A 14,726-nucleotide genomic window follows, 5' to 3' on the forward strand; every position below is an offset into this window, starting at 1 on the left:
AATTAGTTGGTGTTCTGATATGGTTTTGAGTGGTAATAGAGTGGGATGTGTTTAAGATGAGAGATACAGGACGTGAAGTGCTTCCGGGCATGACATTCCAGAAGAGAGAACACAAGAGCGTCTTCAGATAACGCATGCGGTTTCCTAACTAAAGGTCATCAGCAAGTGGAGGCTGAGAAAAGGTCAAAACCACTCTGAAAATGCTAGTAACAAAATGGTAAGTATCATAAACAAGTGGAACATACAGTATCAGGTCCCTGAAGTTATAATGGTAGAAATAGTACCATTACTTTTCTGAGAAAACATAATAGATTGTACATTGATGTGATCCATTGACAGCCCTATTGTACAATAGGATTGAGATTTTGAATGGCATGTTAATGACGGTCTGTTGCCCAGACCAGTGTTGGAGAATGTCATGGCACTTATGGCACAGACGGCATAGATGTTAATGTGACATTTAAACCAGACCTCACACAGTTGGATGTCTTGGCCTTCAACTTTATAAGGACATTGTGTGCCACAGTCCTAAAATATATAATATAAATATCTGCTATTACAAGCATGACCTCACATGGTCAGTTTTTGCCTATGATCAAAGGTTCATATTCAGTTTAATATCTAGTATTTGCATTACTATGTTCAGAGTAAGCTGTAGATGCAGTAACTAAATATATATTATACATGTAGCCTACTTTTGCCGGTTCTAAGGTTGTTTGAAGGACTACATCTAAAATAAACGATTCCACTTTTAGTTTCAATTACTGGCAAATTGATATAATTAAATTATTACCATCCTGGGTCTTCAGTCTGTCATTATTGTCTGTGGGTTTTAGTCTGTGTATTGACTTATACTTATTGACACCTGTCATAACAGTTTTATGGAATTAGAATACTCCCTTAATAGACTTCTCCTTGTTGTAATGTCCAGATTTTACATATCATTGTCCAAACACATTCATGCAAAGGTTTTACTGAGCCAGTCTATAGCAGCTAAACACTGTATTTTATTATATTATTATTACTATTATTTTATACTATCATAGACTAATGGCAAACTAGTGGCTGGTCGTTCTGAGACAGAAACCTAATAGTTCCTGACAGAGTGTGTGATTTCCTCAAAGCCATTTAGATATGGCCTGGGTCTCCTAAGAGCTAAAGACAGGATTTAATAAGTAATGCTTCAGCAGGCCCCAGCACCTGGCGATCCCGTCACCCTCTGGCTGACTGTAATTATTTGTGATAGCCCCCGTACGCTTGCTGGCCTCCCAACAGCACATGTTTCACTCAGGCTTTTAGATGGGCATCAAAATGCATTACCTCCAAAGAAGTAGATGGGGGCCTGGATGCGTGAAGCCAGGTTGGAAATAAAGACATTAACTCTCTCTACAGACCATGATTGCTTAACTGTGCTGAGTGACATCAGAGCCTGTTTTCTAATACATCAAGGACCATTAATTCACTAGTTCAGAATATGCCAGTCATTGTTATACATACATTTCAGCCTGCAGATGTGAAGTATATATGTCTGAAATGGATAAACTATTCATAATTGCAACTAATGCTTAAGGATGCTACAACTTTCTGACAGGAGTCAAATACGTTTTTCTTCCTTCTTTCCTGTCTCTACCCTCTAACTGGTTCCCTTTCTCCTTCAAATTAAGTGGGAACAACACGGCAGATCTTCTCAGGTTCTCTGCATATAGTGCTATAGCATATGGCCTTAATGACTTGGCAGCGGGGGGCTCGGCTGTTAAATGAGTAGGCTCTCCTGTTCCACCACGATCAAATGAAAGCCTAATTTGATTTTCCCTCTTGACCTCTATTCCTCTCAGAAAACAACAAAGCACCAGTGATTTTTTCATAGACTTGTGCAGGAGTAGAGAAAGTCAGAGGCGTGTGGAGAAATAGTGGATTTTGAATTTGGAATAGATGAGATTTTGCTCATAAAGATATAAAACCGTATTATACGCCTGCTAATACACACATGCAGCATATCATGCACACCTATTGTATGCATTTACATATGCATACATGTATACAACAGGTTTCACTGGCAAAATTAATAGTTAAAAATGTTGGACATTTTGGGAAATCCGCTTATTTGCTTTGGCGGCGAATTAGATGAGAAGATTGATACCATTCTGATGCTCGTCCATTAAATATGAATACCACCTACAGCCGGTTAACTTAGCACAAAGACTGGAAACCTACAACACACAACAAAAATGTTTTATGTGGGGTTATGCTAGGGACTATATCTTGGCCAGGCACAGGCTCGTTAGTGAAGAAATTATAGTGAGTCTCTGTACAACAGGGTGTGTGAGGGAAATTTCTGCTATAATGATATCTTTGCTAACATAAATAAATGTGTCTCATATCCTCCATGAAATTGATAACAATGTTTAGGTCTTTGTGAAACTGAATATAAGAAAGCTCATTATAAAAGAGTCTAGCCTGGAAGGGAGTCAAGTCATGTCGATTTTATTTATATAGCACCAAATCACATCAAAGGTTATCTGATGATATCATTCCTATAGAGGAGGTCTAGACCATTTGCTTTAATTTACAGAGACCCACTTCAAGCAAGCACTTAGCGATGAAAGAAAGGAAAAACTCCCCTTTAACCGGGAGAAACCTTGGTTAGAACCAAGCTCTAGGTGGGCGGCTATCTGCCTTGAGGTTGAGGCCTCCTTCTATGTGATAATGATGTATCTTCCATAACAAATATGTGTGTGTGTGTGTGTGTGTGTGTAAGACCTTTAATTGGTTGGTGCAGCTGACAGGCGAAGGATAAGAGAAGATAAAAAAAAGAGAGAGGTCAATGTTCACACCAAACGTGAAGCGATTATGAAAATATAAAGATGTGACTTTGAGCCAGGCAACTTAAAAGCGCAAACATTTCAACTTGTGTCGCAAAAGCATATCAGCCTAATGTCACTGATGTTATTCAATAAGAACTGGAGGAAAATAGTATTGTAGCTGTCTGTGGACAGTGAAATTTACAGAGCTGTGTGTGTGCCTCCAGATGATTTTGTGAACCCAGAATTGACAGCGTTTGGTTTTCCCACGTATCTTGGAATTCCACAACAGGTACAAGCAGCAGTAGTAATTATACAGGCCATGTTGTCGGAAAGTTGTTGGTATCTATGTGGAGCCGCTACTCCTCTGGCATGGCTTGCGTGAATAATGCAAATAAACACAATTGATCCCTCGGTCAAACATGCCCGAGTAACGCCCAGCGCTTGGTGTGAACACAGCAGAAAGGCCTTTAGATGCTGGGGTTGTAACAAATAACACGAAAATGCAAAATACTCTCCTGTTAATGTTTTATTAATAACATTTAAATCACTTTTGTATGACCCAAAAAGGTCAGTTAAAAGTGAAGGCTATTTTCAGCATTGCAGTTTTTGACATCCCTAGTTGCACACACACGTACCTGTTAGTGACGCAGTATATTGACAGTCTCCTACTGTTGCCTCTGAGTAGCTCCCCTGAAGCTGTTGGGCGCTAAGTGCCCCACTCAAGGGCAACTCAAGAATAGTTGTTGAGGGAATGACAGCTCATAACTCATTCAACTTCCTCAGATTTTTTGACTAGTTCAGGAATTTGAAGCAGATTTCCCTGGTCACAACATATTTCTCTAACATTATGAAACATTGAGACATTGCCATCTCTTTAAAGGGTAAAAAAATCCAACTGCTGTAATACAAAAATAGGAGTGTTGAGTATAGAAATCCATATTCAGTAACTGCAGACTCCAGCTCACTTTATTCTCATGCAGAATGTGTCTGAGGAATGCAACAACAATTAAACTGCAAAAGGTTTCATGTGCCCAATGTAGAGCTACAGCACTTATGAATATGTATTATATAAGGCTGTGGGCAAAATAAGTTAAAAGTTATGAATCAAGAGCTATTGTTTTTTTTCAACTGGAGAGTCATCAGCGCTTATATAATTCATTAGGTGCATATCTGAAAATTCGGTTAACATTTTACTATCATTGGTAAAAGGGAATGTGAGGATCTTGCGGATATTGTTCTGATGCGTGTATTATGTAAAAATGCAGAGAGTAACCTGAGGACTGAAGGTGGTGAAGGGATTCAGCTCAGCAGGGCTGTGAGACAAAATGCTTTCATGACACCTGCTGGTGCAGTGTTCTGCTAGCCAGACTCTTATACTTTCCTCTCCCATCATCCATCCATCAACCCAGCGGTCGATTCCCAGAGCGTAGCCACTCTCTATTTGTCACTGCCCATCAGAAATGGTTACATGCTTGCTGACCCTTTTGAAGACTCTGGGGGTGTTGCAAGAAATTGTCACAAAGAATGAAATGTTGCCTTCCTCCTCTGCAAGATTAAGAGGCAAAAAAACAAGAGGGATTACATCAACACTTTTCAGTTTATCGTTTCATTCTCAGAGTTGTGTTGTTGTGTAACGTGTCATGTTTTTATTTCAGTGACTGGAGAACTGTGGTGAACAGACAACTGTCAAAACCAAAACGCTTTGGAAGGCAGAAGGAAATGAGAAAAAAGAGGCAGAAAAGAAGGTGAGGAAGATAACAAGAGAGAGGCAGTAAGCGATCAGGAGAGAATATTTTATATCTTGGCCTGTTAATGAGACACAGAATGTCAAACTAAAGTAAACCATGTGATAGATTAAAAAGTGATTAGTCTACTATAAAGTAGTTTCCTTACCATGGTTTTGGTCCAAACACCCACTATGTTTTCAAGAATGATGCTAACTTCAATCATTAAGGCTTGAAATAGGCAGCAAGTGGGTGAAATCCAACTTTTGAAACCCCCCACTAAATCACCATGCTTCTGTTACTGAGCCAAACAATGCATGGTTAATTTTATTAGCTTTTAATTGCTGAATCAAGCAGTTAATAAATCAATGTAGGATACTATGTAATAGAAAAGAATAAACCAAATGTGAATGAATGTCTTGATTAATGGTTACTCTAAACACTCTTGTATTATTTGTTTAATCCTATGTATTAAATGACTTCATACCTGGACACAAAGGAAACTTTCCCTGATGGAGAGCACTTGGTCATGATCATTAGTTGTACTTGAACTATATTTACATTCTGATTACTGATTCTGATTTAAGGTCTAAAGGTGAAAACGCGTGTGTACATATGTTACCGTGAAAGAGACTAAGCTGGGTGGAAGAAACCGAAAAGCAGAGAATAATGACAAATGAGACAGCTCAAGCTTACATTTGATCCAAGAATCATATAAAACCAATTCTAACAGGCATGCTTGTCCCTTCCAGGGCTTATGAATAACAATAATTCAGATTTACCTGAAAAAGATTTTAAAATGTATGAGTTTTTAATTGGCTGATAGGAATTTCAGATGTTAGCAGGCAAGTCAGTGGGGCACCAGAGGCAGTAAGTTTCATCCTCTGGGGACCATGACAGTTCATACAAAATATTTCTATACAAAATGTCATGACAATCCATCGAGATATTTCAGTCTGCACCAAAGTGGTGGATGGACCAAACCACAGACAGACATTGGCATCTCAGAGACATGCAGCTATGGCTAAAATGTTTTTGTACACAGTGCTACAATCTACATAACTATAAGTGTGTACAGTGACTCTGCAAGGTCACACTTAATCTGTGTTTTTGAAGTTAATTCACATGCCTTGTTTGCAACTGTCGGTAGGTTAATAAACCCTCCAGTATCAGTAGCATCTAAACTTTTATCCACCAGGGCCTGCGATGAATTTGCCTCCTTCACTGAAAAAAATCAGAAAATTAGACAAGCAGTCAGTGCCTCCATATCAGGTACAGGATGTGTTGTTCCTGTATCCACATAAAACCAATTAAAATACCATGACACAATTTTATGCGACTAACCATAAAAACCTGGAGAATATTATACCATATCTGAAATCCTTCTCCTGTTGCCTTGATATTCTGCCAAAGCCACTCACAACAATCTAGACAGGTCACTAAGGAGCAATTATAGGCCCATATCAAACCTTCCATTTTTAAGCAAAATCATTGAAAAAGCTGTTTTACAACAGCTTGACTTTTTCTTGTCACTAAACAATTGTTTTGATGCCTTCCAGTCAGGTTTTCGACTGAGACGGCTCTTGTTAAAGTCTTCAATGACATCCACTTGTGGCAAAATTTCAGTCTCAGTATTACTTGATCTCAGTGCTGTATTTGAAAGAACAGGGATTACTTTGTGTCCATAGGTAATTACACATCTGAGTGGACAAATATGGAGTTCCCCAAGGCTTCATTCTGGGGCCTCGTCTGTTTAACATCTACATGCTTCCACTGGCTTAGATTATGAAAAAAAAATTAAAGAGGTTACAATAGTTATGCGGATGACACACTAATTCACATAACCATATAACCAGGGGACTATGGTCCAATACAAACACTGAGTAAGTGCATTGAACAAATCACCTGAACAAAAGACCTCTTCGTTGTCTGGGTCAACTGTCTGTCACCAGAATCGGAACTAAAGAACTCCCATAAAACTGCAAGTACGCTGCAACTCTGTTCTTTTAAATCATTTTTCTTTTTGATGCTGCCTTTTTTAAGTAATTCTTACACTGCACTGTAACTTTTATTCTTGTATTTCATACCTGTCTTATTCTATTTTAGCTGTTTTTATGTTCTCTTTACCAGATGTTTTTAACTGCTCTTTAATGTTTTATGTAAAGCACTTTGAATTGCCTTGTTGCTGAAATGTGCTCTACAAATAAAGCTGCCTTGCCTTTTTAGATGTTATTGAGATGGATCAATATTCTCTGAGAGTTCCCTAATGTACTGAACAATCTGTAAAATCCTATTCCTTGTGTTGATCATGACAGTAGTTCCTTTTAGTCCCAAACTTTAAAAAAACCCTATAGCCTACTCAGATTTGACTACCATGACTAACCTTATTTTGCCTGATCTCACTGATGTGTTGAAACAGGTGGAAGCTCACATATTGGCATCAATTCTGAGACAATGTGAAATTCATCAGTTCGCTTATCATTTAATCAGTCACCTAGACAACCGTTTAGCATACTTTATGAATTCCTTTGTGTGTCATCCTTATGGGTCTTGAGTAATGACACTACACACACACACACACACACACACACACACACACACACACACACACACACACACACACACACACACACACACACACACTGCACAGAGTTCAGTTCAAGTATGTCCAACGTGTCCTCCTCATTGGTGGGAATGTTTGTCTTTGTTCTCAGTCTGTTGGTTCAGAGTATTCTATAGTCTGTCTGTAAATAGCTGTGGCCTTGGAGACAAACACACAGCGCTCATTCCTCTCTTGGCCATTTCCTCGAACCTCTGCTCTCCTGCTCAGTCTACCAGCGACACAGTTCTCGTAGAGCGAGAGAGCACAGCGCATCCCAGTCCCTCCTTCTCGCTCTCTGTTACTCAAACCAGGATGGATCTACCCTCCTAGCAGAGCAGAAATCTACTTCAGCAGTTGGCAAGTTGGGTTCTCATTTAGGAGTGAAACAGGAGCTTAAACAAACGTTCATTCTCCCCCCGACAAGATTTAACACACATCAACTTGGCTTTCGGAAACCTACATGATGACAGCAACCGAGCTACAATCGCGCTTTATTCTCCTGCTCTGCTTAATCTCCATCGCAGCGTGCAATATGTTCGCATTCACCGAGGATCCCTCTGAGAGAGCCGGGAAGGGAGACGGGTATTGTAGTCGGATATTACGGGCTCAGAGCAATCGGAAGGAGGGCAACAGCGAGTTTCGCCTCCGCGTTGAGGGAGACCCGGAGAGCTATCAGCCAGGGAGCACATACAGAGGTTTGTGTTTATCCGCGGGATTTTACGCACACTGCGGTGGTTTCCACTATACGCATTGTGAAATAAATACGAGTCTACGGTCAGTAGGCTATGCAAACATAATATTATAAATAATATTATAAAGTTTCTACAGGGTCTACTTTTGTTGCGAAGCGAGTATATGTGCCCTGAAAGTATATTTGGTTAGTAAATAGATCCCAAAAAGGAAATATGCATTTAAACTATTTATAGCCAAAGGTGACAACGATTTACTTTCAACCTAATTTGGACACAATTAATAAAGAGTAGCTAAATAGTTGGTCTTAAAAGCTACAGATGAAACATTCAAAAGGTTTATATAAAGCTAAATCCCTCTGCAAACTCTTCCATGCTTTTTGGTATTCTCTTTCATAGTTAAAACAGATTTTTAAAAAGCCAGCAGTCCCCGATTGTATAGCTTTTGTTTAAAGTGGAAGTTGTTTGGAGCTGCATGTGCCATCTGCTCTGTGAATCTCAAAAAAACATGCTGTTCTGGACTTGACAATATATTGCACTGCGATTAGTTCATTATTTTCTGATTTAGCCTAATTATGAATAGTTACATATCATTCAAAGCCAATAACTGAATTAGCTCAAAGTGAGGAGTTGGTAATCACAAGTTATTTTGAAGTTCAAACACTTCCCATCCCAAGATTCTGATAAAGTTGTCAAGTGCAGCAAATTAAAGTTTCCCTAAAGTAAATGAACATTCTTTTATGTTCTGCTGATTTGCAAATTCATAAAAAACACTTAAACATCTTCTGTTAATAGCCTACTGCCTGGCTGAGACTGAACCATTATAATTGCTGTTATGTGAGCTACATTCTCAAGAACAGGTGGCATGTTTGATTGTGCAATTAGAATTCTATCAGAATATATTACCGTTTATCCACCACAATCCAACACATACAATCATTTCACATTACTATTATAAGTGTAACACTACTCAGGCAGGTAGTTAATTAAACCCACTTTAGTCTACAGGTATGTTTGGCAGTGAGTATTGTAGTTCAGCTGCTTTCTCTGTCAAATGATCCTTGTTGTCACTCTTGTTTGAATCCATCCAGTGACTCTGATTGCATCCAGCCCCTCCTACTTCAGAGGGTTCACCCTTATTGCCCTGAAGGAGGGTGCAGAAGGAGACAGAGAGGAGGACTACACTGGAAATTTCCAGGTAAGGTAGCAGCTAATGACATGACTGCTTGTACAATCAGAAAAGATTTGACAATTCGACAATTTGTACATTTTCTCTATTCACAGTGCAGTTCCATGGCAATTAATTAACTTATCCTAATCTGCCACACCGGTAATTAAACCTTGGTATTTAATGTCCATTCTGCATACCATCCTTCCTCTGGACTCCAGCACTGTGCATGACGTGTGTGAATAAATAGACAGATCTTACTGTAGATTGGGGGGATGGGGGTGTTGACAGATTTTCTTTGCACGCCGTCCTGTCTTGACATGTCAAAGTGCGATAATTCTCACCTCAGCTTTTTTAATAGGCTTGATAAAGCATATGAAAAGAGCGTACTCTCAGCTCAGCTGCATGTAGCTTTGCTTTCCCAGGCTGTGAAAGTACACGTTTGTGGAATTTGAAAAGTTGTGTGCCCACAATCAGGCATACAGTGCAGTTCATGTATGTAAGAAGTGTATAATTGGTGTAGTTGAGAGGCTAATAAGCATTTTACACAGACAGGCCAAGCTGGAGTTTTGTAGGAAGCAGGGAGAGAACGGAGTGGTGTCAAGAGTGCCAAAAGAAGAGAGAGAAGGCAAGGAAACTGGTGCTGTTGCACACATTTGATAATGGCCAAATATGTGAGGCCTTTGTAATTATTATGCAGTGTGAGGAGTCGAGTGGTAGAGAGAAGATTGATTGATGGGGTATGTGTGAGTCCAGAGAGAGGAAGGGTAATAATCATGTAATGATAAACTTTATTTCTAGAATGTAGAAAGTATTATACATATACATATATCATCATGTAATGTCTGTAGGTCCTATTACAGCACATTCACAGTGTAGAACTACATTGTAAGTTGATGAAACCTCTACGTAACATTAAATTTATAACCTTTTGAATTAATTCCACTCTACTGGTTCTTGTTTTTTCTCATGCCTTTTAGCTTACTGTGTCCTGCCAATGTTTATTCCATTCAAGTCTAGGCTACAGTTTCAAGACATCCATAGAGCTCTCAGTGCAGAAGATGACATCCTGTTTTCAAAGGATTCAAAAAGAACTGAGCAACTGAGGAATTGGGTTTTAGCTGCATCAAGTATGAAAATGTTAGAGAAATATTTGAGTTCAGTTTACAACAGTAAAGGCACTGTATACCACGATACAGAGTTTGTTTTTAAATAAGAAAATGCAAGTCATACATAAAGTTTTAAGCCAAATTCCCACTCCTGCCCAGAACTTGAACATATGTCTTCATAGGGCAGAACTCGCAAAGAAGCAGTTGTTAAATGGGTTTAACAGCATATGTGGAGTTCTCTTTTTTTGTCTGTTTCAGTCGCTTCCCACATAAAACCCTATTATTTTATTGAACCTGTAGTACAATACACAGGAAGGGTTTGCACAGCAGCCCTCAGGCTTCTCTGATCACAGCTACTGCCATGTCATGGCACTCTCTGTGAACCTTTGAATATGGTAGGACTTAAAAAACGGGAACATTTGATTTTTGTCCTGTCATTAACCAGCGCTAACACTGGCAAGATTCCTTCTGTTTTATTTGTCCTTGCAATATATTTCATGCTGTTGTTATTTAGTGCCAGCCTTGAGTGTGCTCTTCAGCCGTATGGCGGAGTGTGGCGTGGTGTGACAGGGCGCTAAACGTCAGGAGTGAAGAAACACTACATCATTTAGTCACGTTCAGTCTCTTTGCTTTTTACGCATGGATGCAACTGAGTGTGGCGTGCACACAGAATGATAGATAGATCTGTGACCGTAGACGTAAGATGTTGGCATCAAAAGTAAAAAGAATGGATATGTCATTACTGGGACCTGCCTTTGATAGAAGCCTGCTAAGTTTTAAGAAGTTGAAGGTATCAGCTGCAGATGATCACCTGTTTCGTACAAGCACTATGTGACAGCGCAGTAAAAATAAACTGCTGTCCAAAGAGATATCCCTCTATCATCACCTGCTCAGTCTTTCATTTTTTATGTATTTTATGTGAAACACACACAGACACACACACACACACACACACACATACACACACACACACACACACACACACACACACACACACACACACACACCATTCCTCCATTCTGAAAGAGTCCTGGGTGGGCTGCCCTCCAGGCATTGAGAGAAAAGAATGAAAAAAAGAAGCTGCAAGAGAAGACGTCAGGCTTTATTTAACATACAGCTCATTTGAAATCTGATGGTGTGTCCCGTCTCAGCCGTCTTAGGACAGCTCCTGACTTGATGAAAAGCACTTTTATTGAGCTTTCTGGGAAGGTCAGCTGCCACTGTGTGTATGTGTGTGTGTGTGTGTGTGTGTGTGTGTGTGTGTGTTTGTGTGTGTTTGTTGGCAGGAGCGTAAACCAGCTGGCAATGCTGGCGATGTCTGATGAGACATTACTTCTCAGCAGGGTGAAATGATAAAACAAGAAAAGGCAAATGTGGCTATGTCAAGGGTGAAATCGGTGCCACTGTGAGGGCAACACACTGTATGACTTAATTGTATACGTAGACATTACAGAGATCGTGGGTGCATCGTCTTCACATCATACTTCCACAAGGATGATCTGATATTACGACAACAAAGATGTTTGACACGTAAACCTCTGTGCAAATTGTTCCATTTGCATTCAATTTTCCAAAGTCCCCATGTTATTTTAGATCAGTGATGTTGTTTGGGTCTGACCAGTAGCTACTGTAGAGCCAAGCACTTACTCTGATGCACAAATGCATACATTTTTCCAATTATGTGTCACATTTTTCTCCTTTCCCAACTCCCACCATCCATCTATTGGTAAAAGCTTTGGAAATTTGGAATTAGAAGAAACTGGTCATAGGTCAGTTAGCAGCAAACTAACTGACCTTTTGCAGATGGTGTTTAATGCATTCCCATGAGACTTCACTGGTTTTAACATGTGTTGTAGTCCAGTCAGGCCACCCCAGGATGCCTGTTAGAAACCATGGGAACATAGAGGGGGGGGCTGTATAATCCGTCACACCGTGATAGGCTGAACACACACACACACACACACACACACACACACACACACACACACACACACACACACACACACACACACACACACACACACACAGAGAGCATCCAGGCTCCCCTTCTGATTCCGACTCTCCCTCTCTCATGCATTTTAACACACACACACACACACACACACACACACACACACACACACACACACACACACACACACACACACACACACACACACACACAGAGGCATGCACATCCACACACAATCCACTTTAAGAGGGAACTCATTCATAACATGGCATGACAAAGGAAATTCTCTGCTGACAGCTTTATGGAGTGAGAACGTTGCTGCCCTGATGTCACTTCCAATCAAACAGATCCTTGGTCTCTGGGCAGTGAATACTAGCTTGCTGGCTGCGCTCCCTCGTGCAACCAGCTCTACTAATTTCCTCTCTAGTTAAAATCAATGAGATGCTCAGTGTCTCAGATGTGTACCTGAGTAGAGAGGGCAGCATGCATTTGGACTCTTCAGTTTGATGCAAAGAGTCTGGGGACTTTTTTTTTATGCTGCTTACAGTGATCATGATATATACAGGGGTCATGATTGGGCATCTGGGTGTTAACTCTCTGATCGATCTAAGTAGCTGTTTGGTGTCAGAAGTCTTAACCAGCTTTTTTTTGGTACTGTGGTGGAAGGTCTGAAGGAGCTTGTGTCCTTGTCCCCAACACACTGACAATGACAGATTTTCACAAGGACTGGAATGAGAAGAATCGACTGTCCTGTCTCTTATTCTGACTCAGTGGGTCCAAACCTTTTTGGCTTTTGACCCCTTGAAAAGAAGCAGTATCTACTCCACATTAAAGGTTATGGTGACTGTTTCATTTTAAATAGACAAAGTAAGAAGAAAAAGTATCCAGTACTTTCTTCTTTCTTTGTCTGGTAAAATAATGTAACACTTTACTTGAAGGTATCTATATAAGAGTGACATTTTACTGTCATGAACACATGACACTGTCATGACACAGTCATGACACATGAACCCTAACTCTAACGCTAACCTTAACCATAACTTGTCATGACAAAAACCGAATGACACTTACTAAAAGAAGCGTTATGTCATAAACATTTATGACTTGTTTATAATGTTTATGACAAGTTCATGACAGTGTCATGTCACTCTTATGTAGATACCTTCAAGTAATGATTGGAGAACAACATATACAACATATGTTTTATGTGTCAATCTCTTTTCTTCTCTCCTCTCCTGTAAATCATAGTTCGGAATGATTTTGTGGCCAATTGGAAGCATCCTGGACCTCAGGATGCTTTAACACTGGCGTTGGAACCAGTGCGTGTGAGAGGCTTCTGTTCATTTTAACGTAATAGCTGCTAAAGTCAAATGTGTTTGTTGTACCAACAACTCTCACATTGTGTGTTTTGGATTTATTTTTGATGAATCCTGAAAATTTGAAATCAATGTCAGTTTCAGCTGCTAATTATGTTTATAGGCACTTGAGCTGACAATGGGAGAGGAAATTAAAATGAAATAGTCCAATGCCTAATGACTAAAATCACATGCAGATGTTTCAAGTGCCTTTGAGGCAAGTCTTGTCTGAGGACATTTTTATTCATCACTAATCTCTTTTTGTGTGTGTGTGTGTGTGTGTGTGTGTGTGTGTGTGTGTGTGTGTGCGTGCGCTTTACAGATAATTGATGAGGAGGAAACACAGTTCATGACCAACTGCCCCCCTGCAGTGACAGAGAGCACTCCCCGCAGACGCACCAGCATCCAGGTGTTTTGGACTGCACCTCCCAGTGGCTCTGGCTGTGTATCTATTAAGTATGTATACCGCGCCTGATGCTGAGCCTGATGAGCAGAGGCGAGTCCTCAGCTCAAATGCTTAGACATACAATATACACTACTGGTGGAGGATTAACTTTTAGCTAAACCGGTCCTTGCGCTTGGTGAACTGTAATTCATTACGTTCTAAGTAGTGCTGTCAGTTAAACGCGTTATTAACGGCGTTAATGCAAACCCATTTTAATGGCGTCAATTTTTTTATCGCGAGATTAACATTCTTTTTGGCCTAGCAAACTTTGTCATTTTTTTCACATGCTGTTGCAACAACTAGTAACGTTAGAAAAACTACAATACCACACTGGATCTAGCTAGACCGGAAACAAAACAACAGGCCCGCCGCACACACTTGTTTGGGCTTGCGAGCCGGCCAAAGAGTAGGCTAGTAGGCTAACGTTACGTGTTGAGTGGATGGCGAGCGCGAGATGCCGAAATGGATGCCAATAAGATTCTGAATGGAAAGTTTACTTTTAAAAAGTTGCCAAATGGTTCCATTGACAAGACCAAAGTAATCTGTGTGTTTTGTCGTTGTGAACTGAGCTATCATCGCAGCACGTCCAGTCTGAACTTGATGGCCAAGCACAGCTGATGCGAATTCTCCGTACACGGTTAGGACTTAGTTTGCAAGTCCTGAATGATAGATTTGATTTGTAATTCTCTCCTGCTGACTATTTTCAAAGCATACTATACTAGGGGTTGCATGACTTCAGATTTTTTAAAGTTGACTCTGATGTGATGAAAGTCAAGTTGACGTCGACTAGTTAAATATGCGTCACACATTTCTGTAATTGTCAGTCAATCAAAAGTTCGCCATAAACAAACACTCAGTGCAAAGCCTATTATCCGTCCT

The 14,726-nt window shown here is 40.1% G+C and overlaps 1 protein-coding gene across 1 annotated transcript in view; it reads left to right on the forward strand.

Annotated features, from left to right (window-relative positions):
• The first annotated feature begins 7,191 nt into the window (after positions 1-7,191).
• The window catches only part of spon1a (spondin 1a), a 69,217-nt gene continuing 61,682 nt past the window's right edge, over positions 7,192-14,726 (forward strand). Inside the window, exons 1-3 of the mRNA XM_035999417.1 lie at positions 7,192-7,825; positions 8,911-9,017; positions 13,725-13,858. Of these exons, the coding sequence (XP_035855310.1) occupies positions 7,591-7,825; positions 8,911-9,017; positions 13,725-13,858 (476 nt within the window). The 5' untranslated portion in view covers positions 7,192-7,590. The remainder of the gene's footprint in view (positions 7,826-8,910; positions 9,018-13,724; positions 13,859-14,726) is intronic.

The sequence above is a fragment of the Sander lucioperca genome, chromosome 3, assembly GCF_008315115.2.
Source record: "Sander lucioperca isolate FBNREF2018 chromosome 3, SLUC_FBN_1.2, whole genome shotgun sequence".
NCBI classification, from domain to species: Eukaryota; Metazoa; Chordata; class Actinopteri; order Perciformes; family Percidae; genus Sander; species Sander lucioperca.